The sequence below is a fragment of the Cimex lectularius genome, unplaced genomic scaffold (genome assembly GCF_000648675.2).
Source record: "Cimex lectularius strain Harlan isolate CLEC.00 unplaced genomic scaffold, Clec_2.1 scaffold105, whole genome shotgun sequence".
Classification (NCBI taxonomy): Eukaryota; Metazoa; Arthropoda; class Insecta; order Hemiptera; family Cimicidae; genus Cimex; species Cimex lectularius.
In genome coordinates, this window is record NW_019394178.1 from 358,799 (window position 1) to 383,761 (window position 24,963).

Sequence of the window (24,963 nt, forward strand, 5' to 3'; positions counted from 1 at the left end):
ATTTTTGATTCAATGGATTGCAATTAATCACTACAATTACTGATTATTTTCTGTAGGTTTTCAGCAGTTGCGGCAAGCCGGTTCTTGGAAAAAGAAGAAGGAGGAGAGGAACAGGGGAAATACAGTTTGAAACTCTCAAATTTGATACTGACGGTAAAGGAAAGAAACAACAGGTGCCTGTCGACGGGCTTGAAAAAGTTATCAAAGACACAAGGAGCAAGATTCGAGAAACGAAAAACTTTTGGCAAAAGTTGCCTTATCACATGTGCGGAACGACAGTCACTCAAGCTCAAGAAAACTGTTGGAATGGAGAGAAAAATGACAAGTGTGTACTACTGAGAATATTAACTCTTTATTCAAACTAATTTTTGTTAATTTTTAGATACAGTAAGCCGAATGTTGGTGATGGGATGCCGAATCAAGTCAACAACCCTGAAGTCATGGTGGACATCCATCAGCCCAACAGTTTAGTAAATGAGCAGATTTATGCATTAAATGCAATAGCAAATAAACTAAAAACTGCTTATATGGGAATGGATGTCGAATGGATAGATACAGGTATTATATAATTTGCATTAAATTTGTTTTTACAAACTAATTTTTGTTTGTTTAATTTTTAGAAGAAACCTTCGGATCTGGAAGTGGCTCCGGATATGGACCTGATGATGAAGATTCGAGTGATGGTGGTTCCGGCATGTTTCCCCACTATCCAAATTCAAATGTCCATCCTCCGACAGACCACCCAGTCGAGCCTGAACTTCCACGAATCAATGAAGAGGACAATCGACTCTACCCAATACCTGATGCAGGAAAAGCAACATATAATAGGACATCTGAAAGAAGTAGTGCCTCTAATAATTCTGTTAATAAGGTCCTATTTGCATACATTATGCCCATAGTCATGATTTGGATTGGCAACGCATTTAGTGAATTGTGGCAGTGAAAAAACTATATAAATTGAAACTAAACGCATCAAGACTGTATTTAATTATTATTTGAAAAAGGTTTAGAAACGTAAATTTATAGTTTTTCATCTAAACGGATAGCTGTTAAAATATTTTTTTACATCATTAAGTTTATGGCTGTGCAAAGCTATCAGAAAAATTCATCAGCACCTAGTAAAATCAAATGGAAATTGCTTATATGGCTGTGCCAAATTTTTTGATTTGTTATTATTTAGCAAACATTAAATTAACTCACTTCATCCCTATCAAACAAAACTACTTTTTTCACACCAAATTAAAGTAGCAGCAAAAATATATAAACCATAAAATTCTTGTTCATCACCTAGTCTAAAATTGTATTGACCAAAAATGAATAAAACAAGAAAATTATTAATCTAATTTTTAAAGAATCAAAAATAACTGTTTTAAAAATTACACTGTTGATTCATACATGATTTACATCAACAGTTTGATTTCAAAGATTATTTTTTATTTTACAGTTTTATACTTACTTTGATAAATGAATTCCTAGTCCTTTTGAATCAGTGTCTGAGATGTTTATTACAGAAAGACCAATAATTTTTCTCATATTGCAAGGCTAGCAGTACAAGCCCACCCGATAAATTTTGTTGGTCCACATAGACATTTTTATCGTAAATTTGAAAATTTTGAAGTGCTTTCTAATTTTGAAGATCGCCTTTCAACCAATATCAAGATTGTAAACATTTAAAAAAATCAATTTCAAAGAAGTCCGTCCATCTGGAAATGGATCTCTCATCAAACGGAAGAAAAAAAATTATAAAAACAAAATCCAGTTTGAATATGATTTTTTTGTTGTAACAAACTCAATTACAATTTTGCTATTATACGTACATAAACTTGGCCAACCCATGGATTTATTTAGTACTTAATAGGATTAAATTAAATTTCCCTCAGCAATTGATAGCGAAGATTTGTGTTGTAGGTGGGTGCTATGATTTAATTTATTTTGCTTCGTGTTATAATTTTTTGTTTATGCGAAGTATTTTAGGGAGTTGTCTCATTTAGGTTTAAGACACTTGTTGACCGGAGTACTGGCTTTGAAAATTGTTTTTATGCAAATGGGAAAGGTTTTTAACTGCTTATGAGTAATAACCCAACACTAATAACAACGCACTATTTAAATGTATATATAGATAATAACATATAATTTTTGTGTATTAATTTCATTTCGGATAGTTTGGCAGCATTTAAACTTGAAATCTGGAATTTCCTAGGTTCTAAAAAGCGACATTATTTAAAAAACAAGTACCCCCCAATAAATACTAAATATATAAACTTAAAACACTATGTTTTTGGCTAGTCGTATTTATTTTTTATTTGTAATATATGTTCTAAAATATAAAAAAAGTGATAAATAATTGTAATAATAGATATTAAGGAATGCTCTGAGAATATTGTAAGTGTGTGTATGTATATGTAAATATTTTTGATTTTATTGGCCCCTTGAGTGGTTGCATTTATATACATTTATATAATCTTTAAAATGTAATGTATTTTGAACATTTTTACCCATTTTGTTTGTAATTGTGAATATAGTTTTTTTGTAAATGAATTCAGTTTTGGACCCAATTTTGTAAATTTGAACGTAATCCTCTTTTGTTCCTACAAATTTCATTTTTTTTTTTTTTTTCAACAACTACTATTGCCATTTCAATGTTTAATTTGAGAGAATGAACTGTAAAAGTGTAAAAATTCAATAAGTGTCCTAATTGAGATAAGAGCAATCGTACAATTCAACAACTTATATTTGCGTGATGATTTAATTAATTTAGGCAAACGTGATATTTGTAAAATATTCAATATTTTTACAAACGAATCTGTACATATCCAAAAATTTAAAAGCACACACAAAATGTCCTTTAGTAATAGCAGTAACGTTTTGTTATTTTTGTACATAAAATAATATTTCAAATGTGTAAAAAACTAAAATATTTAATAACAAAATATAACTACACTTTTTATACAATGTGTTATGCCTTTTATTTAACAAGAAATCTTACTCAATTATACAAAACACTGTACTTTTCTTGCTTCTCTCTGTTCTATCATCTATCGTAAAGATTTTTCACTAAAATCAATTCCCCATCATCTTTCTTCTTCTTTTCTGATAAGTAATAAAAGATGATGGAAACAATATAATTGTTCATGTTATATTTATTAATTATCCATTAACTTAGTAAAATAAACAGTTATAACAATTAATAAAAAGGAGAAATGGAAGTCAAAGAAAAATGTTTTCCAAAAGGAGAAGAGATAAAAGTGGTAAAACAGTATAAGTACTTAGCGTTCTCTATGACTGAGTTTAAATTGTAGGCATCATTTTGTAGGAAAAAATAAATAAACAAAAATAAAGTGGCAAAGATAAGTTTACTAATGGAGAAAACAAAATAGTATTAGAAATAAACTTCTCCCAAAAATGTATGATCTTTAAGATTGTTCAATGAAGCCCTATTTTTTTTATTTTTATAGTAGATCAGGCATGAGGTAATAAGTAGTTTGATGAGGTGGAAAAGATCCAGCAGTTTGTTACAAAGAATTTATTAAGGTTGTCAATACACAAAATTTCGCCCTTTATATACAGGCAGGCATAGAGCTGTTGTTTTTACACACAACCAATTTTATAGTAATACTCTGCAAGAAAACATTATTGGGAAACAGCTTACCTACTTAATTACAAAAAATATGATAATGTCAGGAAGCAGTTTGAGCCTCTGAATGGTCATATTAATATTTAGGAATGCATAAAATTTATTGGATATACAAAAATTAACCACAGTTTTTGTAATTATTAGCATCAGTCCATTGTTTCAGAAGTCAAATTTTCTTTAATTTAATTAAACAAAAAGTCTCTAAATTTCACCTGTTTACAAACAGCTCAATAATAGTTATAAATAGAGCTAGCTATATTAGAGATAAAAATAAAATAACAAAAATAAGTTAGGCACACTCTAAAGTGCTTAACCTGAATTTTCAACCTTGAAGGGTTGCAGGTCACTAGGAAGGATCACAATTAGTACATAGTGTACTAATTTAATACTAAATTTTAAAATAATTTAGGCATGTTTTGAATAATGTTTTGAATTAATTTTGTTAAGAATAAAATAAGAAATTTTAAACAACCTGGTATGGATTTCAATATTATTAAGATTAAATTTATACATATGCAACCAAGAGGGAACCGCACCGGATGAGTGGTTAGGATGTCCAAATCGTATTTGCCATGCTAGTGGTTCTAGGTACGAAACAAGATATAGCTTTTTTTTCTATTCAAATATTATGAGAAAGGTATTGTATAGTTGTTTGACTGCTTGTTGTGACACCTAACGTATAAGACATCTTGTATGACAGGATTTACTTATATGCAAACAAGAGAAAAACAATAAGAATTGTTTCATGTTCAAAAAATTAAAATCATTATACAATTGTGCATTATTAAATCTGGGATGTTTACGTTTATTTTTATAACAATGTTCTGTACAATTTACTCGAAACATTCGCACATTCCTTATACAATAATTCATGAAAAAGAATTGACTGGCGCAGGCCGAAATAAATTTTTTATCGGAATCGTTATCAAAAACAAGATGTATTAAATCAAATAAGCTGTTAGCCATTGATGCTTGACATTAACCAAAATATTTCATTTAGTTTATTTATGAATATTTTTGGTCAATAAACATTTACTTATGAAAGAGTTTATTATGCACGAAAACATGAAGGTGAATTACTTCATAAAATTCAAATGCTTTTTTTATAAGTGTTTATAAACAGATTTTTTTTTCAATTAACATGCATTTTTAACAGAAATTAGCATATAATAATACTTAAATGCTTAAATAAGTAATGAATTTATTTAAAAAATCCACATGATTTTTTTTTAAAATAACAAATACCAAAAAATATATAATAAAAAACTGTCCATGGATATTATATATACTACATTTTAATTAATTATAGTTTTTATCTTTTTGGTCCACTCGTGACACTAGCTTTTTCATCTCAATTAAGACGTTAGATAAAAAGTAAAACTTTTTATTTTATTATTACTATTATTTATTTTTATTACAATCTGTAATTATTATTTACAATATGTAATTTGCGGATACATGAACTTATGTACAACTATTTACATTGAGGGGAGAAAATAATTAATGTTATCCTCCCTCTTCACTTTGTTTATGTTTTTTTTACAGTTTACTCGGAAGGTCGCGGGGCCATTTCCTCTTAAGACGTCTTATGGGATTGTAGGGATGGGTTCTATCGGACAGGGCTTAGGCAAGACTATTTGGATGGTGGGAGAGTTTTTTGTGAAACTTGGTAAATTTTTGAGGAATAAATTTTTGGATATAAGGAATTTGAAGGTCGTTGTGGAGGGTAGCATTTGAGACACAATAAGGAGCATTTACAATGGATCTGAGGACTTTAGATTGAAAGGATTGGAGACGTTGGATATTAGAAGGTTTAGCGGTTCCCCACAGTTCTATTCCGTATGTCCAAATCGGTTGTAGTAGTGTTTTGTACATTGTAAGTTTGTTTTTTGTCGATAGTTTAGACTGTCGTCCTATATGTCTGTGCAGTAGACCATAACGTCAGTTTAGGTTTTGTCATGTCAGTCGTGTATGTTGATTCCACGTTAGTCGTGAGTCTAGGTGGAACCCAAGGTAGCGAACATAGTCGGATTTGGGAATAGGAACGTTGTTGTAGTATATCGTGAGAGGAGATTTACTTCAGAGAGTAAATGTGACATGGACGCTCTTGCTTTCGTTTATCTTCATTTTCCATTGTCTAAACCAATCTGCTATACATGAGACATGTTCCTGCTGATCTTCCGAAGCAACTGCAGGATCAGAATTGGAGGATAGTATAGCTGTATCATCGGTGAAGGATGCAAGTAGGGTGGTAGATTTAGTGGGAATATCTGCAGTATAAAGGATGTAGAGGATTGGTCCGAGCACACTGCCCTGCGGTACTCCCGCAGCTAGAGAGCAGTATTCGGAGAAATCTGATCCTTGTCGGACCCAAAAGAACCGCTGTTAGATAAGAGCAGAGGATTAGGTAAAGAGTATTTGGAAGGACATGCTTTAATTTGTACAGGAGTCCCCTGTGCCACACGTGGTCAAACGCTTGTGCCGTATCAAGGAAAGCTCCCATATAATATTCTTTGCGCTCGAGGGAGGAGGATATATGGTCAACTACGCGAAACAACTGCTGGACTGTGGAATGGTGGGAGCGGAAGCCAAACTGATGATCGGGGAGGAGGTTAGACTTTAATTGTGGCAATAGCTGTTTAAGGAGAACTTTTTCAAATACTTTGGACATGATGGGAAGTAAACTAATTGGTCGATAAGATGAGGATTTTTGAGCTGGCTTGCCAGGTTTCAGGAAGAGGATAAGGTTAAAATATTTCCAAAGTAAGGGAAAATAGGTAGTGCGGAGCATACAATTGTAGAGGTATGTGAGGAATATAATACCTTTTTTAGGGAGTTGTTGGAGAATTTGGGATGTTATCAGGTCAAAACCAGGAGCTTTGCAGTTCGGTAAACGAGAAACGAAAAAGTAAAACTAATCGAAATAATTAATACAATCAACTATGATTACTAAATATATACATTTTTTTATTTGTGACATTTTTAAGGGTTTTTTATTCATATGCCAATAAGCATATGGCTAAAAATTAATAGCTGTAATAATGTGTGGTGTTTAGTGACAATTAGTCAATGATTATTCGGAGTTCGTGAGATGTGGTCTGGTGTGATGTAGGTTTTAGAAAAACATTTTCTTTATCGTGCCAACATTTTGATCTTGAGCCTGGGATTTATAACATTGTTTAATTTTTACAAATACATGTAGGATGTGAAAAAATGAATTTATTATACAATGCTACAAATTTTAGTTAAAAAAAAAAGAATTTATACAATGCTAGAAAATATTAGATTAAAAAATTTAATCCCCCTGAAGATGATCTCAATGAAGATCGAAACGTTGGCACCATAAAGAAAAGGTTTTTCTAAACCTACATCACACCAGACCACATCTCACGGTTTCCGAATAATAATAGGCAGAGTTTAGAATTTTGAAAGTTATTTTATTATTATGAATTATGGATTTTAAATCAAATTAAACAACACATGTTTGATGATCATCTGACAGAACAACAACATTGTATTTCAAGTAAAAGTAAAGTGGTTGAAATATTAGCATGGTGTATCCCAGAGAAAATTTTCTAATTAACAGTTAAATATGTCCTACTATTTGTTGAATTAAATCTTTTGAGCTAACTTTTGTAACGAAAGAATATGGTATTTATTGATATTACAAATTATATGGTGAATCGTTGAAACTTCAAGCAATAACTATTTGAGGACAATGCTTTTGGTATTTTTTTTCCAAATTTATACAATTGATTTCATTAATTTAGCATATGGCAAATAAAGGATTGAATGTACAACACCAAGAACATCTTGTGATGCATTTTAATGCTAAATATTTGTAATTTTTTTATCTGATGGAGAGGAAAATTGGAAAAAACTTTCATGAAGGACTTGGGTAAATGGAAAAAAAGAGAAATTTGACCCATGAACGGGAATTTTTACTTTTACCATTTGGTCATTCTGCCCGACAGCAATAAGGTGAGAAGTTGACAGTCCTTCTGGTATAAGTTGCTGATAGGTCTCAACTTGGGTTTTTATTTTATCTTCTGCTAATCGTCGGATTTTCGTACCGTTTTTCTCAATTTTCTTTGAATCCGTCAAGAAATGGCCTTGCATTCAGCAATCAAGGGAAAATTGTTGGCCGTCATCGGGGACGAGGTGAGAACATAAAAGTGGGCGTTACCGTTTTTACAAATTTTCTGATTTTTTGCCTTTTCCAGGACACATGCGTCGGTTTTCTCTTAGGTGGAATCGGCGAAATAAACAAAAATCGCCATCCTAATTTCTTCGTTGTTGACAAAAGTAGGTTTAGTGTTTTTAAAAAAATATTTTCTATTTTGTTTCCATAATTTATCTTAAAACGGTATGTTTACTTTTCCAGATACCAGCGTTGGAGAAGTGGAAGAGACTTTCAAAAGGTTTATCAAAAGGGACGACATCGATATTATTCTCATCAATCAGAATGTAAGTTCGTCGAGATGATTTTCACCTGCGTTTCAAATTTATTGAACTTTCGCTAACTTGAAGTGTACAATACGGCAAACTGTGCAAAAAGTATATAAGTCTATTTAAATATCCTAGCACTACAGACATAACATGTACAAATGTACAAAATCTTTCAGTTTAAATCCTTTCTAAAGAGCCACACCCATCTTGGGCTGTGAAGTTGTAAATTGTAAATATGAAACTATAATCTCTAATTTAAAAAGTTAACAAATATGAACATATATTCACAATTTTGGAACCTGTGGTGATCTCTACAAGAGTCTGGAAGCAAGTGTGTGCATTCAGAAATTTCGAGAAATTTTTATTACAATTATATTGGGTTATTATTTATATGTACAGGGTACTTGGGTGGGATGACATTAAAAAAACCTTCTTACCTTTCTAAGTGCTGTAATGTGATGGGCGGTGTGCTGGGCCAGTCTCCTCGTCTCTCCGCGTCCTGCCATCAATTCCTTGAGAAAAGCAAGGGTGTTTTCTGCTATTTAGCACCTCTATCAAAAGTCAAAATCAAGAGAGACCTCTTTGTCCTTCCTGGGCCTATAACCCTTTCTCTCATTCCTGAGGACTTGATTCTCCATTGGCCAAACCAGCAGAGGCGAGTGTTGCGATGGCCAACGAGGGGGCCGTTGTCGTCCTCTACTCTGGGTTACCACAAACCTGTGTTTTGAAGTACTGAAATTAAAAATTGGAACTATTTAGAATTTGCTCAAGCATGACCAGTACAATACTGTAGAATATCTCAATAATCTGAATATAAATAAGGCATAATTCCTACCACTTTGGTTAGGGACAAAAGACTAACTTGGACTTGATCAAATTATATAACTTTAATCTAGCACATCTTTACAAGTGAAAACAAATTCTTTGGGGCCGTTGGTGGCTGCAACAGTTAAGACGTTGACATGGCGCTCATCACATGATCTGTGGTTTAAATCCAGCGGCCCTTCATTTGAACCTGACATACTTACAAATAGGCTTTTTTCAAAAACACCAGCACCCTGACGGTTGATATGACCTCTGCTGTTGCGAACCCTTGTTAAAAAAATAAATAAAACATATCCCTCACCCCTCTATCTCATCCTAAAGCCCTTCTTTAACAATAGATGGTTTAAAATGGAAATTGGCTCTCGATTTCTTACCCATCAGGCCATTCAAAGCTTGCGTTCCACAAGGAAGTATCTTAGGTCCAATTCTCTACACCATCTACACTGTTGACATATATGCACATCCATACATACAACTATGGGTGACACCGCAATCCTAACTACACACTCCAATTGTATCCTAGCCCCAGAAGTAATGCAACATCTGAATCTCATTACCAACTGTGAACTCAGTGGCGGATTAAATTTTATAACTTTATTAGCACATCTTTACAAGTTAAAACCTATCTTCCCTCACACCTAATATCACACCTGAACTCCTTCCTTTTCTGATTTCTTACTCATCATGCCATTCAAAGCTTGGGTTCTGCAAGGAAGTGTCCTAGGTCCAATTCTCTACACCATCTACACCTTACTGCTGATGTACACATCCATACATGGTACACTTGATGACGGATCAGGTTGACTGTGCACAAAAAGCCAACAAATAATGTTTATGCTCAATGTCCGACCAGCCCACTAGTTCACATAAACAAGATAATCTCCATCTAACCAAGTCTACTACTGTGGGCTTTATTTAAATAACAAACTTGCATGGAACCCATACACGAGATTAAAACAACAAGAGCTTGACAAAAAATCGTAAAGACTACTCAGATGCTTACTTGGGCTTAAATCAACACTAAGCTCTAAATATCTCACTACTCACAAAACACTTGTCAGACCAATTTGGACTTATGGAGTCAAACTGTGGGTCTCGGCCAAATCCTCCAACATCCAATGAATCCAATCCTTTCAGTCTAAAGGCTCTACTGTATACTCACTGGTCTATTCTACAACACGGTCAAATGAATTTGTAAAGATCTTACAATCCCATTCCTGAGGGATCTGATCCGAACATGCTTCCTCGATTTCCACTGTAAACTATCCCTCCACCCTAACCCACTAGCCCAAACTGTTTCCTCAATGTCCAGGGATTGAGTTATTATTGAGGGATTATGTCCACCCTTATAATCCTTCATACCTTCTAAAATGACAATGGCTTTGTGACCTATCTTATTCCCATCTAAATAAGTTCCAGTACTGGTTGATTTTATTTATTTTGTAAGAAAAACAAACAAAAAACACCGTAACATAGGACAAGAACCAGAGGAAGACGGTTTAATGTTGTTCACAGCTCGCACAAAATTGTTCTTGTTTTTCCTATTGTTCTGGTTTGCTGAGAAGTTGATTCTGCTTCCCTGATTTAACTTTTATTAACAATCTTATATAATGTTAATACTGTACTACATTAGTTCACAATATTATGACCAAAATTCTAATTGAACAGAAAGTAAATTTAATGTGAATACTTCAAGCATTTGGTCTAAGCACATTTAGTTAAGTTCATTTCTCTAAAAGACAGCCAGGTTATATTTATTTTTTTTTTAAATTCAAATTAACTTTGGGTATATTTAGGTTGCAGAAATGATACGTATCTGTATCGATAACCATACACAACCCATACCGGCGATATTGGAGATACCGTCAAAGGATCATCCTTATGACGCAACTAAAGATTCCATACTGCGCAGGGCCAAGGTAAGATTATGTGAATAATACTCTTTCTGTTGTATTCACATCGTGTTTGTCTTTCAGGGCATGTTCAATCCTGAAGAGATGTGAAATTGATTCTTCACCACTCTCGGCCTATTGACTAGTTCAGTTTTATTCCTTCACAAGTGGACATTGGGCGCATTTCTCTGTACATTTGTAAATTATTGTTGAGAAATAATTAAGAATTTTATTGTATATTTTAAGGATCGAGTGTCTAGATGTGTAATGTTGTTAAAATTTGAAATGAAACGTAATAAAACCAAACCCGCTTGGCTAATCTTGATCACTCAAGGGCCAAATCTTTATCTGAAATTTTAGTTGTCATCTCGCATTCCATTGTTTGAAATATATTGTAAAAATATATCAATGTATTCAATCTAATAATAACTTTAAATATACATTCCTTTCAGTGTTATTTTTGCTGTACAATTTTCATCAAAAAATTTGTATAGTCATCGTTTATCTACTACACATATTATCATCACATCTAACAATTAATTTTTTGTGGGTGGTAGCTGATTATGTTGACAAAGTTGCAGTTCTGGTTTTGAGTACTGGCATGGCCCTTGGACTTTTATTTAAGAGGTTAATTTGCCATAAAAGTATTTTAAAGTGGTCGACAATTGTACAAGAAATTGACTTACAAAATACAATTCTCTTAACTATAAAAACATCTAATTTGATTGTTATTGATCATTTTGACCTGCCTATTTTTGCTGAGTTGGTCTGTCAGACGCCCTTTGTCATTTTCAGTGTGACTGATTTCACGAAGTCAAGTCTCATAAGTGAGTGGGAGGAGCGAAAATGGAAAATGTGTCTGATAGACCAGCGTAGTGAATATAGGCAGACTAAAATGATCAGTAATGATCGATTAACAGATTCATCACACTACAGAGGAATCTATCTTCATCGCAGGAGGGAATCTAACGATATATTATAAAAATTATCCACCACTCTTATGCTTAATCTTACATGTGTGTCAAGCCTCCAGGCCACTAAAAATATATTCTTGAGGCTTGTAACGTGCAGCCCTAGATGGATGGGTTTGTACACCTAACACCACCCCTGGTATAAAAATTATAGCTGAAGGAGTAACAAATCTTACATGGAATTAAGAATTTTGTCGGTGATTCAATAAAACTAAACTAAGCGTCTAGAATTTTTGTGTGGGACAAACGCTGTAGGTACTGAAGAATTCAAAGTTTTTAGGGATAACAGGTTATGAATCATAATTTTCTTTTTGAAGTCGGCAGATCAATTCTGCACTCTTTAGGTAAAATTTTTCGTAAAATGAGATAAGTCTAGGGTGGATGTCTCTATAATTGATTAAGTTTTGCTTTATGTTTAGACATCTCAAAAAGTTTCATGAACATTTCAATAATTTTACTTGCCTATTTCGAGTAACTTACATGTGGCTTAAAACATTTCTAACTTCTTGGTGTAAAAAATTGCTTCAATTTGAGAATTGAAGAGATTGCTAAGAATTTTTTCCACAGTTTTAGTCTAAGAGATTATATTATTGGACATTTTTGTTTTTTAAAACTTGACAATTAATTAAGGTTTTTAGTCGAGATGAAAAAAAGTCAATGGCACGAGAGGGATTCGAACCCACGACCTTCGGCTAGATACGCCGCTGCTCTACCACCTGAGCTATCGTGACCTCGATCCACTCGGGCATCAACTCCCCATCTCAAACTCATAAGGTGGGGTTGAGATGGGGAGTTGATGTCCGAGTGGATCGAGGTCACGATAGCTCAGGTGGTAGAGCAGCGGCGTATCTAGCCAAAGGTCATGGGTTCAAATCCCTCGTGCCATTGACTTTTTTTCAACTCGACTAAAAACCTTAATTAATTGTCAAGTATTGATTGGTCAAGCGGACCACGAAAGTAGTGAATTAGTTTTTTAAAACATTGTCATATACCTATGACCTATGAACCTATGAATAAGTCTACTTTTATTGACAGGATAAGAATTAATTTAATTATATAGTAAAAAAATTCACATTTATTAACATAAAACACCTACATTTTATACTAGCCTTACTTTTGTATTTGCAAATTTATAATTTTGCTACTTTTGACATGAATCCATAGTAGGATTTAACACAACACATAAAGTTTACATAACATACAATTTACATATGTGAGTTTTTTGGTATATAGCATGGTAATTATTTTTTAAAATTAAATTTACCACCCCAAAGATATTTGACAAATTAAACTATACTATCCAACTACACATTTATATAATTTTAAAGTTTATTTTTTCTTGTACAACCAAATAATTGTATAAAAATATTATAATTTTAAATCAAACAATCAAAATTTGTTTACACAGTATTATAACCCCTTATATCAAATAATGTAAATTCACAAATCCAGTCTACAAAAATAAACGGCCATCTATGCTTTTTAAAAATAACATGCCTTAACTTTATGTATAAAAATAGCTTTTTTGATAGGAAAAAGAGCTAGAATAAATATTCAGACCATCTAAATTATAACTGTTATTAATTTTAAAAATATAAAAAATGAGATCATTTTCAGATTGGAGTGTACCAAATATAAAACTGATTTGAAAGTGGAGCAATTTAATCATTAAAATAAAAAATAACAATCAAACAAGAAACAAAGAACAGGACATAATGGCCAAAGCGAACAGTTTATAAGGAAAAATAAGGAAAATTGTTTGGAGATATTTTAAAAATGACTACAATTACAGTAAATAACTTCATTCCCTCCATTTACCTTTTCTTAGCTTGTTTTATTCCACTTTTTTCTTTTTATATGGAAAAAATAGATACAAGTTTTAAATTCAGTTTAGATTTATGAAGTGTCAGGTGCAGAACTCAACATTACAGAACTTTTCTCTTAAAAATATTCACACAAAAAGTCACATTTTCATTTATTTATTTGAGGAATTATTATATTTGTCAGTAAAATTAAGCACATAGATAAGCTGCAAAACTACTGTTAATGTGAGTTATTTTGTAACAAAACAGACACAGACCAAACAGCAACAAAAATTATGCTATTTCACTGGAAAACAAGAATATAAATTTATTATAAGCTATACAGCCATGACATAATTTTTGATAACAGTTTGTTATTCTGGAGAAAAGGAGGGGGCTGAAAATTCTAGGGTCTACGGTGGGAATTGAACCTACAACTGCGGGTCACTAAAAATGGAGAAAAATAGAGAAACTTCTTAGAAAGATTATGTACCGTACCCCAAGAGTTTTCATCTGCAAATTTGTACTGACATCAGCAAAAGTAGAGAACATGTAGCATGTACATTTGTCTCCTGAAGGGAAACGTGCAGATTTTTGCACAGAAATACCATGGGTGACAACCATGCTGAACTGGCTTTCATGAGTGGGATGAGCTGAATAATAATTTCTACTGATAGTAATTACCATGACACGTCTCGCACCATCTCATCATTGGTCAGGGTGCACAAGGGACAATAGGAAGTGAGTTTGCCAACCACGTGGCTAAGGCTGCTTCTCAAAATGAGTATTTGCCTATTATGTACTCAAGGGTTCCTCTATCCTTGGTTAAGAGAATGTTAAATTAATGCAGCTTGGAAGAATGGGAAGAAATATGGAGTGATTCAATTCAGAGATGACTGACCAGGGAGAATTTTTCCAATTATCTCCTGCTGCCTTGGAAGCAGCATCTGCATCCATCAACCACCATCCCAGACCCGACTTGTTCTTGCAGACTAAGAGTGTGATGTCTGTTAGGTTTTATTTGCTGTGAACTGACGGGCTGATACAATAACCATGTAGCAACTGCAGTCCCCAAGGAAGACAGGTTAAAGATGTCTCAGTATAGCACACATTACCTACTTTTTAAGAAATCGACCTTTACATAGGCTTTAATGTTTGACCTTACTGGGAATTCTTTTATTATTTTTAAAAACCAACAAATATATTTTTATTTAATTTCTTCACAAAACAATACTAAATGTTTTTAGATGGATAGACTTGGATTTTCACTAGATAATTTGAGTAGTCAGATATATAAATCGTTTACAGATAAAAAAAGAGATGTGTTATATTACCCATCATTCAGCTGCTTCATTTCTCTAAATCTATAGGATCTGTAAGTTGTATTTAGAACATCAATGAAGGGAAACAATTTACTATCCTATTCAAAATCCTATTAAAATAAAGTGTTCTAAGTAACGGCTATAAAACCGTAGCACATGCTAATGTTTAGAACGATTAAAAAACTTATCAGGCAATTTGCTTAGAGAAAGAGATTTTGGCCAGAAAATGTTTGGGGGTCTGCTTGGACTAGAGAAATTACCACATTCGTAAGCAACTGGATATCGTTAGAAGAAACGCAGTGTATGACAACTACACCCTTATGAAATTTTTCATAATTGTGAGCCATTTTTCTCGAATTGCGATTCAAGTTGTACACCGACATGTTCTGAAGGCCGTCGATCGAAGCGTGGTGTATTATGTGTATAATGAGCCCCTAAAAATACGTATATTATAATTAAAATTAAATTTTCAGGTTGAATATCACCTACTTGTCTCTCCATGTCGATCAGGTTGGCAAAATCCAACAGGTGGAGGTCCTGTTCAATTTCGTGCATGTGCAGGAGAATTATCGTGTTGTAAACCTTTCCGTTGAACATGTCCCTGTTTTTAGCAAGCTTTCCGATCATTGTACGCATTGTACCAACACGGTGAACCAGACCTTGTGACAATGTGGTTAACTCTTCGCTCATATCTTCAGATATTATACAAACGTCTGTTGTCTTTGCTGTGAACATTGGATATTTAGAATTTTTTAAATATTTGATAGAAAATAATAATTTTTTAAAGACTGTGTTGAAGCTTTGGTGACCTCAAGTTAGGGCTGAGGGTATTGAGGTATATCTTTGCCCCGCAATTTTGAACAAAAAAAGAAAAGTTTACTGGATAAATTTCTGCCTTTATTACTAGCTTTTTATCATTATTATTTTTTTACAAGAAATGTAGACATGTAGATGAAAGTGACAATAAATTAAAAGGCTTGCTCGCAAACTTTACAAATAAAATCAGACCTGACAAAATACAAACAAAAATAAAATTAAAATTTAGACCCAACAACTTGTGTTTCTGTGACAGCAGGCATTTAGCAGCAAAGGTGGGGCAGTGACAGATCAAGCAGGAGGGTTGGCTAAGACTCATGTGCAAGTAAGAAAAAAAAAGTACTGCTATTGGCGAGTTAATTCTTGTTCTTGTCAGCAGGCCAATATCTGCGGCTTGGCCGTAACAGATTGACTAATTATTTTTATTGATTTTTTATTAAATACATGATTATTATGAAAGAAAAGTATAAATCTATTGAAAAACAAAACCCTACTTACACCTCAAAGCTGCTTCAACGATGTTGACATCCTGTTGATAAGTCACCTTTGTTAAATCCTCGGTTGTGGGAATTAGCTTTGGTTTTATCCCACAATGGGACAGTACAAGCTGAAGGCATTCAGTACCATTTTCTAGTTCTTCATCAGTGATCTGAACATCCAAAAAATTTTTCTTTAATAAACCAGTTAGAAATTATATTCTGTGAGACAGAAACTTTGTTAATAGACCTTGCTATATGCCGAGGAGAGAATCTCAAATTGAAAAGCCTGAGGTGTTTCACTTGCTACATACAAGTTTCTGTTTAGGCTCGCCTCCAGAAATGATTCCGCGTTCTTTTTCAGCACAGTTGATACGAGCGGTTTGGTCGGACCTGCAGAACCGACGGCTGCTGCTGCTTTGACTAGTAACATCAGCAGTTCTTGCGGGACAAAAGGTCGAACCGCATCATGAACGACAATTACTTTTAACTCCTCATCTGTAACATCAAGAAAAGTAAGGTTAAACCACCTCTTTTATTATGATACAAAGACATACAGAAAATCCACAAGCTCTATTTATAAAGTCATGTCTTGCTATAAAATACTCCAGCTTTCCCATAAATTATTTGGCTGATGCTCCACTCCTATTTAACAATAAGACACAGATCTTTCTTTTATCTTGTAATAACCCTTGCCTATACTTTATTTCCTCTAGTTCTCACATGTAAAGTACCCCTCTGTATAATAAACTGTTTATTCAAGGCATTATTATTTTGTATGAATCAACACTTTTTAATCCTTTTTCAATAAAAATGTTTGTTTGCCTCAGTATCATTTCTTTACTTAGGAATAATTCAGTCTACTAAGATGGCAACACGCGATTTTTGCATAATTTCATTTTACATGTTTAAATGGTGGTCAAATGGCCAGAAACATTAATGAAATCTGGAGCGATGGCAGTGTGAGTGAGAGCACCGTTCAGAGATGGTTTAAGAAATTTTCAGAGGGAGACTTTAGCCTTGAAGACAAATAAGGTCGTGTAAGGATTTCTTTGAAAAAAAAATTTTTTCTTGGAAAATTTCAGAACAACAAAGAACTTGCAGAGAATCTTTCAGTTGCTGACCACCTTAAGGCAATCAGAAAGGGGAAGAGGTCAAAAGTTGGGTCGGAAACATTTTCCAGATAGAATTGTTACTTGGGATGAAAAGTGGATTCTTTACAATAACAGCAGACATTCTGGACAGTTGCTTGATAAAGGAAAAGCAGCACCACATTTGCCCCTAACTCATCCAAAAAATATGATGATGGTGATTTTGGTGTGCTTATTTGGGCTGATTTTCTACAGCTTCTTGAATCCTGGCGTAACAATCAATGCTGCAATGTATTGCTCTCAAATTGAAGCAATTTGAGTACAGTACCAGAAATTGACATTATTGAAGCCATCTTTGGTCAGTCGGAATAGGCCGATTCGGTTACTGAACAATGGTTTGCCCATGTCTCACATCTGACAACATGAAAACCGTTGGATCTTGGTTATGAGGTTCTGCCTCAATATTCTCCAGACCTCTCGCCTACCGGCTACCATTTTTTCAGACACCCAGACAACGTTTTACAACATAAAAAATTTATTGATCAAAAGTCATTAGAAAATGTGGTTACAAAATTTGATAATAATGACTCAAAATTCTTTTCAGAGGATATAAAGAAGAAGTGTATTGAGAGTAATGGAGGTTATTTTAATTATTTATTAAATTATTGAGTTCCCCATCGACTCCCCCCTCAATCAGGTTAGTTATATGATAGGTATCAATGGTGATATGGAGTACTCTACTACCCTGAGTGGATGGGTATGTATATATANTAATACCGGTTGTGGTCCGACGAACTCAGTATTTGATCCTTCCTTGGCCAGGAGTGGATGAGTATGTAAGTAAGAAAGAATGCATTAAGTGTGAATCCATTTGGATTTGGGAACTGATTGCGTTGGGTGTCGACCCTAGCTGTCGACAGCACCCAGAGCTCAACCTCAGAGGCTTTATGGACAATCTGAGGTCTGACCCCATACTGCCATCACCCGGAGTAGGTGATCTCGAAGCCTGCGTCAATTCATTGTAAATTCAAAAGCTGGAATTACCTATGGACTGCAAAAAGTGATAGGCTCAACTCTGTACACATGTTTTTGAGCTTATATAAATCAACAACCAGCTTATTATAACTCAATTTCAGAAACTTGTTTTGAACTTTTGTCACACTATAGCTTACCCTGATGTTTCTTTTCTATATGCTGGAGCCCCAGTTTGATGGATGCATGTCTTGACCTGTCACTCCCTTGGACAACTGACACCCTATCTGTATCGTTCAGGTCATGCTTGAGGAGGAGGTCATTGACTCTGGAGACGTCGTCGACTACCAAGGCAATCCTCTTTATGTATCTGGAAGCCAGGAACTCCTCCAACGAGTAGAGAAACAGCGGCTTGTCCTGTTTACAAACATTTTTGAAAAAATCATTCGTTTATCGTCCCGAAGTCGAGGACCTACCCAGATGGAGATGTACTGCTTGGGCACGGGACATGCTAGCCTGGTGCCTCTTCCTGCTGCGGCGAGGATGACGCCCACGTTGAAGTCGATCATGTCCGAAGAACTCTGCTGAAAGCAGTCTCTCACAAAATCAATGTTTCTGTACCTTTGACATTTTGGCTGTAGCTGGAGGTTAAACGGACCCTCGAGGCATGTTTAACGTCGCTTTAAGGCTGCCGTATCAATACGTTTTTCCCTCGGGGGACACGATTAAAACGGAAACAGATTAAGTTTTTAGCATACATAGTTAAAAAACACTTTGAACCCTGTAGTATTTAGAGATTCGAATAAAAAACTATGAGCCAAAACAAACCCCCCTCTCTTGTTGACTAGAGCCCTGGTAGTATGTGTAGTCAATGGTTGTCAAGGCAACGTGTAAACAGTATTATTCCAGTTACCTCAGAAGCTGTTTAGTTTTGATTTTTAATATTTTCACTTTGTTATTGTAGATTTTTTTATACGTTTATTTAATCTGCAAAGAAATTTTCAGTCATGGTAAGTATACACTCTTGATTTTCATAAGCTTTTATTAAAAGTTACTGGTGACATGCATAAGGATGGACTCTAATCTTCAAGATTCCAAAAATCATCAATCCCAAAACAAATTTTGTATAGATTTTTAAGCATGAAATTTTATGAGGTGTCTCATGTGATACAGTCCTCTGTTACATCGGTTTATTTGATCATACCCAACAATCCGTCTTATAGGGTCTAGGAGCTTCAAGTTTGAAACTTAATTAAGATGCTGTCTTAGGTTCAAAATATGGATTAAAAAGCACACAGTAAGCTTTGCTTTGGCTTAATATTGAATTTTCAAATGCAAAATAGTACGAGTAAAATTGTACAGCTGAGTTCTTAAGTTTTTCATTTCCTCAATGGAATCCTCAATCTATGTCAAAGTAATATTTTTATTGCATGAAATCAATTGAATACGGAGTATAGAATTTATTTTTATTTATCTTAGGATGAAAGTATGGATTACAAGTTGATTGTGTTTGGATGTACAAGATCAGCATGTAATTATGTTTAACAAACAAGTCAAATATGAAAGATTTTTGTACAAATTTTAACATTCAATATGAATGAATGTTTGAACTTGAAAAAAAAAATATAAAGGAATTTTTTATAAAATCAATTACATATTCATCAAAATGAAAATTGGAATTTGTTTTTGAATTATTACAATCAAAGGCAAAAAACCGACACTTGTATTTTGTTATCTATTTTAAACCGTGTATGTATTTTTATTATTACATTAATTACAACATACTTATTTTAATATCATGCAAATTAAATGAGCCAGAAATTCGTGAGTTTTAATAAAAAATATTTAATCGTGATAGGGTTGAAAGAAAATTAACCAAAACACTGGAAAATCATTCAGCGATAGATGAAAATTTAATTAACAATTTATTGTAAGTGGGTCGCAGTAGCTGAGTGGTCAGTGTGAAAGACTCTTGGCTCTAGACCCAGACTGTTGTGGGTTTGATTCCCACTGTCACCCCTGACTTTTTTTTTTTTTCAAGCAATGCTTCCCTCCTAAAAAGAATACACATCGCATATAACGTTCCTTGGCTGATATGCAAAGTTCATAAAGCCATTAATAAAAAAAAAAATAATAATAAAAAATAAATGAAAAATAAATAAAACAAAAGCCATCATATTTGTAGAATTGTTGTGTACAGAGCCCATCTAACAGAAAGGGCAACCTAAAACTCAAGGTAGTTTTTTTCAATAATTTAAATTGGCAGGTGTGAGGCATTACTAGATGTGATATAGTCACAGCCAAACCTTGGGGATATGTAATTATTACATGCCAGGGTGTTATTATTTATTTATCTTTTACAATTGAAAGTAATAGGACACAGAGTATAATAAAAATTAATATAAAACATAAATTCTGCTGCCCATAATTATATGTTAAGAAAGTTATATATACTTAACCAGTTAAAAAAACAGATTTGTTATAAATATTATCTTTGCAGTCGTACATAAAGAAAATGTTTAAAGAGAAGGATGCTTTGTTGGACAAAAAAGCCAACATTGCTGCCGCGTTGAGGCACAGATCAGATCGAAAAGTGAGAGATATGAATGTCATGAGAAGGTTGTACCAAGAGAAGAAAGAAGTGAGAATGGAAGAAGCTCTCGCAAGGGTAATTCAGACAATCATAAAATTATTAGAAAATAAAACATAAAATGTCAAAAAAGACATTTATTTTTGTACATCAAAATAAAGTTGATTCCTTTTAGGCCCAAGAATCAGCAGGATGGAGAGTCGAGGAATTAAAACAAGAAGAAAAACTTGCATACCACATGGACAAAGCGAAAAAAGAAGAAATGAGGCAATTGAAAGAAAGGTACTGTTCTTTTTACCTCTTACATCTTTTCAATTTAGTAATCTGTTTCATATGGATTTTAGACAGATACTTTGGCAATCAAGAGAAATTTGTGAGCTGCATAAAACCTTAAAATTAGCTTATTATCAGAAAGAATTAGCTTCTACTGGCAAAGAAGCAGCAATGAAAGGAGAGATGGAAAAAGTACGTAAAGAACAATTAATTAATTTACTTTTTAAATTATATATTTGATGAAACTAGATGAAACACTAACTGAAAGCTTTTTATTTAATATATTTTATGACTAGAATGTTATGAGATCCAGACAACACTTGTAAAAATAACTTAGAAGTGATAGTGTATTAAAGAGAAATAAATAACCTTGTTTATTTTTTGGTAGGTACCATTACAAATTTTATTTTTATTTACATTATCCGGGAATTTCAGGCAGAAAGGATGATGGAAAAGGAACACATGAAGGCACAAGAACAGATTAGAGAATCATGTGAGAAGGCAATGCAAAAAGCTCATCAAAGAAAGAAACAGCAGTACAAGGAAGGACTGCAAGATCAGATAATTGACAATCACAAGCTGAAAATATTACAATATCAAAAGCAGCTCAAAGAAACTGCACTGATAAATGATGCGGTTAGAATAGAAATGGAAGAAGATGAAAAGTAATTTTAAGACAGATCTAATAAATTATTAGATTTAAACCATTGCTTAATTACATTGATCTTTGGTATAACTTTTTTTTAATGATAGCATTATGAAGACTAATCTGAAGAAAATTCTAACTTGTGTTAATAAATAAAAACTTTATGTTAATTTGTGTACTGTTAACGTACAAAATGTTTATTTTTATTTTATGTTATTTAGACGAGAAGAAGAATTACAGAAACATAAGCAGCACATAAAAGAAGAGATTAAATCATTCCAGATGGCTAAACAGTTTTGGTCACAGAGAGAGAAAGAATACGAAGAAGAAGAAGACAGGTGGGTACCAGTAAATATACAGAGGATTGCAACACTAGCACTGGCTAATTTTTGCAATAACCTTAAAATTGAAATTATGGTTGTTTCTTTACTTATATTACCACACCAGCGAATTTCCACATTTCCTTGTTTTTTGTTGTTGGTTTGCTAGATTTAAAAGAATTCTTTAGCCACTGCAGCACATTGATTATTAAATAATTTCAAAATTTAAATTGCCAAATTAATTTAGAAGTAAGAGTTTGGCTTACTTATAGACTTGTGACCTTAACGGTAATAAAAAGAAAATGGGACATTGTGCTGCTTGATCAAAGTTTGACATGCTAATTTTAAATTTTTTATAAAAAAACTTCTATTTCAGGAGGCTTGTTAATTATCTGGAAATGCGAAAACAGAGGGAGCTAAAATTGCAACATGAAAACTTGCAGAAAGAAGACGAAAGGCAGAGAAAAGAAGAAGCCGTAATCAATAAAATTAAGCAGCTGGAGGTGAATAGTTTAACATACAGTACATCTATAAAACTTCACTAGTCACAAATTTATTTATTTTTTTTTATCAGTCAGTTTGTCTGCCAATATTATTATGACTATGCAAATTAAAAAATAAATAAATATGATAATTATTTGAAATTTGGTTATTATAGATTATTTTGGTTGGTCTCTTTTACCTCTCTCTTGAGAATATTTAGACCAAAACGATTGATAACTATCAAATTAAAAATTCATGGACAACTCTCACAGTTATCATTATGCAACTAAATAATAATTGTTTATTTTAAGGGTTTCCGACATGAACGAGAAAGGATTGCGCAACTGTTATTGGATGAAGAAACACGAGTCAAAACTGAGAATGCAGAAAAGGCGAAATTAGAAAATATGCAGAGGTTTAAGCAAGAATCTAGAAATGTCTTTCTTGCCCAGCTACAATTCAAATTGGCGCAGAAAGAAGAGGAGAAACGAATGGACCGAATCTATTCTCTTCAGGTAGAAATTCTTAGAATTATCTATGATGTTGGAAATTACCCAAGTTTATAAAGTTTACACCACTTACTTTCACAAAGTCTTAGCAAGTCTTACTTTAATCATACGAATATTAATGATTAAAATGTATTCAATTTAGATAAATTATCACGAATCAATACATAAAAATAAATTTCTTAAAATATACTTGAGATATGAAACATTAGTTATTCATAAAATTGATTAGTAATTATAACCCAGTTTACATTTTTATGACTCTAGCTCAAAGAGAAGATAGAACAAGACCGTTTAAAAGAACTGCAAGAGAAGGAAGAGGCCAGACTCAAAAAGTTGAAATACGGGGAAGAACTGAGGCAAGGTTTGGAGGATCTGCATAGGCAAAAGTTCATGGACATGCTGTTGAGCATCAAAGAAGAAGAAGGCCTCCAAGCAGAAAAAGAAAAATAGTAAGTTAAGAAAGTTCAAAGAATGAATTTTAATTCCATTACACTATCGTAACTTATTCCAAAAGTGATTGATTTGATTAGACTTGATCGTGTATTTATATTTTTGTTTTTTATTGATTCTAATGATTGTTTTGTTTTATTAATTTCAGCATAAGACAGGTCAATGAGGAGAGAAGGAGAATGATAAATGAGCACATTCCCCATCTCATCGGATTTTTACCTGCAGGCATCATTAAGGATGAGGATGTGCCCTACTTAAATCCTGAACTGAGAGAATTGCTAAAAGTTCAAAGTCCTCTAACAGATTTCTAGTATTTGGGTAAAAGAAAAAAATCTTTTGCAGGACTTTACGATTTTTGGTACTGTTAATTTTTTTCACTTATTTATTATGAAGTTAAAGCAATCTATGATATATTGCTTTTACCTTAATTAAAATTTTATAATATGAAACAATTAATAAAAATCTAAAAAGTTTTTACATTTAGTGTATGGCTTCTGTTTTTTTTAAAAGTTTTAATTGAACCATTATATTGTTTACAGCCAAATAATCTAAAAAAAAGATAATCATGAAAACTATGCTTTTATATCATTAGATATAATTTAATATTTATTTGGCTTATTGTTAACTTAAAATATATAATTTATAGCTTACATTTTACAATACAAATATTTAATCAGAAACTCATATGGTGGTATGGCGCTGTAAACCTCAACTCTAGGAGAATCTTATTTAAAGAGAAATCTATTTCATAGACAAATTATAAAAAAATCTAATTAGCAAGTTTGAGTTATACATAATTAAAACACAATAAATACTATATAAAGCTGTATGACTATAATCAGATGTTTCGGGTTAACCTAAAAATAGAAAATGACTAAAATTCAAGTTTCCAGTATGTTGCTAGTGGAAATAGTTCAACTTAGCAAAATAGATAGTTTTTATCTACCTCATTCAATTTATTTGCAAGGCCCTCAATGCTGGATCTTCAGCCCCACACTTTTTACTCATTTGTAACACGCTACTTGACTAAAGTATTGTTAACTCGATGTTTGAAAAATAATGTGGAAAACCATCAAAATAAGTAGACCAAAATGATCAGATTTATATTTCAGTGTTAAAATAGTTAATTTTGCTAGAGCATCAGTGTATAACGTGAAAGAGAGACTCTGCGCTTTTATAAAATGAGATAATTTTGACCAGTTCTGATCATTGCCTGCATATTCATGCCGGCTTTAGTAGTTTTTAGTGATTAGTCCGTTAGTTGTACTGTCAGATCTACCTCTAAAAATAATGAAATTCTTAGTAATGCATGCGAACCTTTTAAAATTCTACTTTATACTAACTTTAAAGAATTGAGTAATTAAATTGTAAATAAAACTTTCATCATGAAGTATTTTTACTTTGCAGTTTGCTTTTATTTTATAAAACTGATCGAACTGATT

At 32.9% G+C, this 24,963-nt stretch overlaps 4 protein-coding genes across 5 annotated transcripts in view; 3 read left to right on the plus strand and 1 right to left on the minus strand.

The window, feature by feature from the left end:
• Positions 1-2,615, plus strand: part of LOC106664846 (glypican-6) — a 60,474-nt gene extending 57,859 nt beyond the window's left edge. The window contains exons 7-9 of the mRNA XM_014390871.2: positions 57-325; positions 383-558; positions 621-2,615. Coding sequence (XP_014246357.1) covers positions 57-325; positions 383-558; positions 621-943 — 768 coding nt within the window. The 3' untranslated portion in view covers positions 944-2,615. The remainder of the gene's footprint in view (positions 1-56; positions 326-382; positions 559-620) is intronic.
• A 4,535-nt stretch (positions 2,616-7,150) lies between these two features.
• On the plus strand, positions 7,151-11,245 carry LOC106664850 (V-type proton ATPase subunit F). Of its 2 annotated transcripts, XM_014390876.2 has the most exons (6): positions 7,151-7,532; positions 7,609-7,795; positions 7,858-7,939; positions 8,019-8,101; positions 10,705-10,827; positions 10,885-11,245. In XM_014390876.2, exons 2-6 carry the CDS (start codon positions 7,742-7,744, stop codon positions 10,909-10,911), a joined length of 369 nt encoding a protein of 122 aa, XP_014246362.1. In that variant the 5' UTR covers positions 7,151-7,532; positions 7,609-7,741; the 3' UTR covers positions 10,912-11,245. The 2 variants fall into 2 exon arrangements, with proteins under 2 accessions (XP_014246362.1, XP_024085752.1); XM_024229984.1 differs by lacking the exon at positions 7,151-7,532 and having other exon boundaries at positions 7,585-7,795.
• A 1,572-nt stretch (positions 11,246-12,817) lies between these two features.
• On the minus strand, positions 12,818-19,099 carry LOC106664849 (D-ribitol-5-phosphate cytidylyltransferase-like). Its single transcript, XM_014390873.2, has 6 exons — positions 18,727-19,099; positions 18,451-18,667; positions 16,438-16,685; positions 16,210-16,360; positions 15,385-15,620; positions 12,818-15,329 (listed from the first exon to the last, which is right to left on the minus strand). Exons 1-6 carry the CDS (start codon positions 18,817-18,819, stop codon positions 15,096-15,098), a joined length of 1,179 nt encoding a protein of 392 aa, XP_014246359.1. The 5' UTR covers positions 18,820-19,099; the 3' UTR covers positions 12,818-15,095.
• Positions 19,100-19,154: 55 nt separating this feature from the next.
• LOC106664848 (meiosis-specific nuclear structural protein 1-like) lies at positions 19,155-23,953 on the plus strand. Its single transcript, XM_014390872.2, has 10 exons — positions 19,155-19,260; positions 20,751-20,918; positions 21,016-21,122; positions 21,185-21,305; positions 21,549-21,778; positions 21,981-22,097; positions 22,456-22,582; positions 22,874-23,077; positions 23,336-23,520; positions 23,670-23,953. The coding sequence occupies exons 1-10, from the start codon at positions 19,258-19,260 to the stop codon at positions 23,830-23,832; spliced, it is 1,425 nt and encodes a 474-aa protein (XP_014246358.1). The 5' UTR covers positions 19,155-19,257; the 3' UTR covers positions 23,833-23,953.
• Positions 23,954-24,963: the final 1,010 nt, after the last annotated feature.

Coding starts and splice junctions, on each gene's coding strand:
- LOC106664850 (XM_014390876.2), top strand. CDS start 7,742: ATGGCCTTGCATTCAGCAATCAAGGGAAAATTGTTGGCCGTCATCGGG. Junction 7,796..7,857: donor TGGCCGTCATCGGGGACGAG/GTGAGAACATAA, acceptor TGCCTTTTCCAG/GACACATGCGTCGGTTTTCT. Junction 8,102..10,704: donor TTATTCTCATCAATCAGAAT/GTAAGTTCGTCG, acceptor GGGTATATTTAG/GTTGCAGAAATGATACGTAT.
- LOC106664849 (XM_014390873.2), bottom strand. CDS start 18,819: ATGATCGACTTCAACGTGGGCGTCATCCTCGCCGCAGCAGGAAGAGGC. Junction 18,668..18,726: donor AGCAGTACATCTCCATCTGG/GTAGGTCCTCGA, acceptor GTTTGTAAACAG/GACAAGCCGCTGTTTCTCTA. Junction 16,686..18,450: donor TATAGAAAAGAAACATCAGG/GTAAGCTATAGT, acceptor TTGATGTTACAG/ATGAGGAGTTAAAAGTAATT.
- LOC106664848 (XM_014390872.2), top strand. Junction 21,306..21,548: donor TGAAAGGAGAGATGGAAAAA/GTACGTAAAGAA, acceptor CGGGAATTTCAG/GCAGAAAGGATGATGGAAAA. Junction 23,078..23,335: donor ACCGAATCTATTCTCTTCAG/GTAGAAATTCTT, acceptor TTATGACTCTAG/CTCAAAGAGAAGATAGAACA.